Source organism: Dicentrarchus labrax, unplaced genomic scaffold (assembly GCF_905237075.1).
Source record: "Dicentrarchus labrax unplaced genomic scaffold, dlabrax2021, whole genome shotgun sequence".
NCBI lineage: Eukaryota > Metazoa > Chordata > Actinopteri > Moronidae > Dicentrarchus > Dicentrarchus labrax.
In genome coordinates, this window is record NW_026136711.1 from 34,591,396 (window position 1) to 34,597,752 (window position 6,357).

The following is a 6,357-nucleotide window of genomic DNA, read 5'->3' on the forward strand; positions in this document are numbered from 1 at the left end:
TGAGAACTGAACATTTGAATTAAATACAATCAATATGATCTTTAAAGAAACTTCTCAAAGTCGGTTTTATCAGGTTTATTTATCAGTGTTTACTTCCTCAGGGGAAAGGAGCCTTACAACCACTACCAACCACACAATAAAAGAAAATCACAAGTACTTTAACAATGAAAAAATGCCTTTTTAATAACAAACTAATGACTCTTGGGTAATAACAAACTAATGACTCTTGGGTAATAACAAATGCCTCTTCAAATGATAAAAAATGGGTGAGGGGGTTTTAATGAAAATAAACAATAAACATAAATAAGCCTGCAGCAAAAACTCGCGCACAAATTACACTAAAGTCATCACACTTTGATGGGGGGGGGGGGATCACCAAGATGCTCTCAGTCAGTGTTGAGGAGTCAGTCCCCACACCCTGTGCAACAGCAGTGAATCAGCTTCTAATCAGCCCTGAGGATCGTTGTCAATGAGCCAAAATGAATGGGAAAAGGGAAAATTAACACAGAACAGGTTGTAGATTAAGTGGCGTCATTGCAGAACCGTTATTAGAACCTGCAGAAAGAAAGAGAAAGTATATATTACATAAAGGCAGCTTTTAAGTGACACAGAATAGATTTTTGTGATTGATGCCGCCTCCCAAAAATATTTAAATGTTTGTATCATTTTTCTCATAGTCTCAGTGTATCTGTTATGTTGATGTCTGCACATTATGGATATGTTGATACATTATATAAACTTACCTTCATTACGACGTATTATGATGCGCTTTGTGGCCACAAGCAAAGCCAGAACTGCAGAAAGAGTTAAAACTCCCAAAACCCATCCACCAAACAATGATCCCATGAGCACCTCCAACAGTTTCTCTGAAATACATCACAAATAAAGGACAACACTGCCGTGGTCAGTCAGTTTAACAAACACTTTGTGCTTGGTGTGTATTTGACAGTTCTAACTTAAATACATCGATCCCATGTTCCGCCACTACAGCATCTGATGGAAAGCTAGATATTTTTGATTTTAAACCTATTTCAGTAGCTCAAGTGTTTAAATAAATCTATGAAAGACATTGACCACAAAAAGTCTGTAGTTCCTGACAATCTGGATCCCCACCTTCTAAAGATAGCGGCAGATTTAATGCTGAGCCCATTACTCGTATTTTTGAGTCTTCTTTTCAACCCAATACCTAAAATTTAGAAAGCTGCCTAAATTCTCCCCTTACTTAAAGGTGGAGTCTCCTCAGAACAATTACTGTCCATTTTCCAAATCCTCCTAGGCAAGATAATTGAATCCTGGTAAATTTTAAGTTAAAAGTCAGTTAAAACAGTTTTTAGTTGATAACCACATTTTAAGTGATTTTCAGTCTGGACTTAGAACTGGCCACAGTTACTGCTGCTATGGTTGTGACAAATTACCTCATTGGTCACAACCACCTTGGAGAGCATTGCACTGCATTATTTGTGGATCTATCCAAGGCTTTTGATCCAGTGCATCACGGATTGGAAGCTTAGGAATGCTGGTTTGAGTACTAAGGCTGTTAAATGGTTCAGAAATTATTTTGCAGATTGAGCTCAGTGTGTCCAGGCAGAGGGCCATATATCAGATTTTCTTGAGATAGCTAAAGGTGTCCCCCAGGGTTCCATTTTGGGACCTATTTATTTTTCAAGCAAAAATACACTTTTATGCTGATGACATCATTTATACACATGCTCCCTCCATAGCAAAGCAAGAGCTTCAGCCTTCACTTCATTTACAAACTTCTCTGCTGAGTGTAAAATTGGTTTTAAATGCTCAAAAGACAGAGTTCATAGTCTTCTCTAAAGCTCGCTTACAGTTGCTTGATGATTTTACTATTTTCTTGAGAAGCCATTGTATTTGAATTTGTGTTTTATTGTGGTTTAATTGTGGATCTTTCTCCATATTATGTTTTATATGTTGTATTTTAATAAATTGTGATTTTGCACGGCAGCTTTCTTGGCCAGGTTTCTCTTGTAAAAGAGATTTTTGATCTCAACAGGACTTCCTGTTCATCTACAGCACACTGGACATAGATGCAACAACAATTAAAGGGGTCTAAAAACTCATGAATAATGAAAATGAATTGATGAAACCACCAACAAAGAAATCTCACCACTGACATACACGTAGGTCTCAGAATGAGTCTGATGATCAATTTCCTCCTGTGTGACTACACAACGGTAGCGGTCGGTCTTGGTCACAGTGGTGAGGAGGGTAATGTAGTAACATCCTCCTCTGTATGAGAGAATTGTCTCCTTAGCAGGAAGGATGTTTCCGGCACTGTCCACCCACTTTATTTTAGGTTTAGGAGAAGCACGTTGAACCTCACACTGCAGCTGTGCCATGTACTCTGTGGCATTAAGTGTCCTGGTATACGGCTTTGGAGCTGCTCCTGTAAATAAAACAATATAAAGAAAAGCTAATAATGTCATAATGGGATGTTGCTGTGTTCATGTCTTCCCTGACTGTGGATGTGGAATACATTGTGTTTAAGGGAAAAGCACAGACAGAAACAGAAAAGCACTATGTGAGCTTTAACTTAACACTCCAGCATTGTATGATAGAATGTGAGAAACAGTTTTACATCTTTTGAGAAATTTCGTAATTATTGACGACTGAAAGTATCTATTTCTGACGTAAGTCTGGACACTAAGAGTTTCTTAAAATACGTTTTGTTGTAGATCTATAAAAATCCATTCAAACTGGCTTCTCCAGATTTCCTTTTATACATTTTTAAATTCCAGCTAATCAACATTTAAATTGAATATTTAATCAATAGTCAATGTCAATCCACTGCTTTCCAACATGCATTACAGAGCTGTAAATAAATATTGACTGAGAGAATAGATAATAATTGTCTTGTTTTAAAATGATGTGCATCACGGCCATAAAGCACAGTTATTAAACACTGCTGTCTGAGAATAATGACACATAATCCATTCATCCTCCCATCAAGGTTGCAAACACTGAAACCCGCTTTGACATGAGGGAAGGTGGGGCCATTGCGTAATTTGTGTGGCCCTATGCAAGTGGCGTTGAAAGTGTATAGGGTGGACTGTAGCACACTGTACAGAAGTCATCACTCACCTGCGATTTCTCCTGATCTGTCTTTAAGGACAGGATCTGAAAGACAAAGAAGAACTTTAATTTTTGTCCAGGACTGGAGGCAAAGAAGTAAGCATAGACAGAGGCTAAGTCCCCACATAATGTACAGACATCAGACAGACAGAAGAAGACAGAAGATCTTGCAGGCAGACAGAAGGACAACTTGTGTGGTATTAATTACAGCTGCTTATAGGAGAAGAAAAGAGGAGACAAATATGTCTGGTCTATTATTTTATTATATATTATTATATTGATACTAAGAGCATTGCAGCCTGAAACTACAGCAGCTAAGGATGCAGTTTCTTGATTTGGTCTGAGGGGGGACACAGTGTCTTGCTAGACTGCGAAAGTGGAAAAATGGTTCATAACAACAACGAAATTCTACTCCAAGGAGCAAAACACCTCCACCGATTTGCACAACATTACACACAATGTCTGCTTCACCCTTTTTGCAAAACATTACACACAGTGATTTGTAAAACTCTACACACATTTTCACACCTTAGACACAGATAAGGATTGTGAGGTTACTTCCTTGTCATTACAAAGCCCCGGATTGCCAATGACCACACTAATGAACAAATTGGATAATCACATCCACCAGGTGTGGAAGCACACATGTGCTAATTTAAAAAACGCAGCACTCAGCCAGACGGAGAGATGATGAATAGTTACAGTATTCTTGTTGCTTTTACAGTAGTTTTTCTTCAGAGTCAAAGTGTATGTACTTCATGCAGTAATTTTTATTTGTCTACAGATTTTATTTGTTTCATTGATTTCATTGTTGGTTGATTACTGTAACTGATTATGGTAAGAAATACTGTAAGGATGGAAATAAATACTTGAAATATTTAGTCTGCAGCATCAGTGTTGTGCAGTGCTTGGTAAGTTTATAGTAGGCCTATTTGTGTACATTCTCCCTATATCTCAAACTAATCAGGAAGAATGTTGTGGGTTTGTCACTATTTTTTTTGACATCTAAATTATCCCTTACATAACAAAGTCTGGCCAAAAATCTCGCACATGCTATTTCCTAAAATTAGTTTTTTTACAAATGTGTTTTTTATTTATCACAGCAGTGTGAAACTGGCTGCAATAGTGTCTGATCATTGAGGACTGTGTTGGTTAAATGAAAACTAATAGCATTTTCACAAATATGTGTATATGTTTTGACTGAAGTGTGTCATTTTGCAAACAATCAAGGAATTATGCAAATTGAGTGTGGTGTTAATTGTGATTATATTTTGAAAAAAAGAACCAGTTTTTCAAAATTGCGTGTAAACAATTGAAAAAAACTGTAAGATATTAACTGTTAAATGAAAATACTCACCAACAACAAGCTCAATGTAGAAGGTTTGTTTTGGTTGAATCTTTGGAAAATCACAGGTGTAATTTCCACTGTCAGCTATCGTTGTATTTCTGATCTTTATGGAGGCGTTGCCGTTCTTCAGTTGATCAGAAAAATGTGAGACTCGATGTTTGAACTGCTCATCTTGACCTGGACAGCCGTAATTGGAAGGATCACCTGCATCATACACGAACACCTCCTTCCTCCTCTGACCATCTTTCTTCCAGTCAAAGAGCTTATATACAATGTTCTCCTTTGAGCTGAGAGAACAGGGTAGAATAACATCACTGTCTTCTTCCACAACCACTCTGACCACAGCTGGACCTGAAAGATGAAACATATTTCATATTACTGTCCTTTCTTTCAGTTCAGCGACGCACTGGCCCGTTGCTTCTACCCTGCAGTAGAGACCCTGGTGCACTGTGGGATTTTATAACTGACCTTTATGAGCAGGACACGCACTTTTACTTTGTCAACTGTTTGGAAATCTGATGTAGAGGAGGTTGGACTGCCGTCTATAGGAAGTATGGAGTATGAAATAACTTAATGCAGTGGTTCCCAAAACTGTGTGAAAACTGTACAATGAACCCAAATACTAGTGAACTATTTGTAACTGTAACTGCAAGAAGTTTGTGTAAAACGCGTTTGAACAAATAATGTGCAAATGATTTCCTGTTTAGGGAGCTCGTTTTCAGTATTATGTATTTCTTTTTATAATTTTCAACAATCATTCATACTTAACTTCTTTTTTTGGTGAATTCTGTGTTTTATTGTCCCTGCTGCTTGGCCAATGTTCTATTAGACATTTTACTTTACACACTACACATTTACTTTTCTTAAGGGAACCAGATGCTAAGATATAGGTCTACTGTGTATATTTTTAATGTTTTGTAGCATGCCTTAAAATCAAGAAAGCCTCGGGACCCCCAATGAAGCTTTGGCGACCCAGAGTGGTGGTCCGGACGTCCAGGTTGGGAACCACTGATGTGTAAGGTTTGCCAAATTTACAAGAAGGCCCAAATAATTAACAATAAATTGTAGATAATGCTGCACAAAGTTTATAAAGTTTCTCCTCACTCAGTAACTCCCAAAATTGTCTGGTGATATTGCCGTTAGTTCAGTGGTCAAATCAGTTGAAACAGTGTTCACCAACACCTGCTGCTTATCTCTGCAGGTAAAACAGCCCTAGCACGTGATTTGCTAAATAAACATTGTGTTTCTGAGTACTTACAGGATGTCAGTTCAATAGGTGGTCATTGTATGTGGCAGAGGCAGTCATATGGACACACAGCTCCATATTAACATCAAAACAACATAGAGATATAATCTTTCTTTCTTACCGTTTTCATGTCCAAGAATTATTCCAGACAGCAGACAGAGACACATGTTCATAAACAGAGTGGTGAGCTTCATCTTTCTTAGTTCTTCTGAAGAAACCTTAACAGGTCTAATATCAACTGTTAGATCACAATTCAGTGTTAATAACTGAGATATTTGAGGTTAAATGTCCCCAATAAACTGGTTGCAGACAGCTGTTCCACACCTGTACAAGGAAAACAAATCCCATTGGATACTTAAAGACAGGATTTAACAAAGACAAGCCCCCGGAAGAAACTTAAAGTGCAATTCTTCAGAATAAAAGCATAATGTCATGAATGTTGTTGGAAGCTTTTAACCAGCATAGATGATCATTTTACAGGTTTAGGACTGTTGTGTTATGTTTGATATGTTCACTCTTTCATTAACTGTCCATCAGTCAGTGTAAGCAGGTCCTGATGGGACAGGCTCCAGCATCCTTCAACCCTGGATGGGAAAACAGAAAGAAGACTGGATGGTGGATCATTTTGTGCTATTTTAAACATCAGACTGCTCTTTTTTATTGTGAT

General features: G+C 37.7%; 1 protein-coding gene across 1 annotated transcript; it reads right to left on the minus strand.

The window, feature by feature from the left end:
* Positions 1 to 371: 371 nt before the first annotated feature.
* Positions 372 to 6,030, minus strand: LOC127371776 (butyrophilin-like protein 10). Its single transcript, XM_051414822.1, has 6 exons — positions 5,812 to 6,030; positions 4,454 to 4,795; positions 3,106 to 3,141; positions 2,132 to 2,410; positions 744 to 866; positions 372 to 555 (listed from the first exon to the last, which is right to left on the minus strand). Exons 1-6 carry the CDS (start codon positions 5,882 to 5,884, stop codon positions 500 to 502), a joined length of 909 nt encoding a protein of 302 aa, XP_051270782.1. The 5' UTR covers positions 5,885 to 6,030; the 3' UTR covers positions 372 to 499.
* Between the last annotated feature and the right edge of the window lie 327 nt (positions 6,031 to 6,357).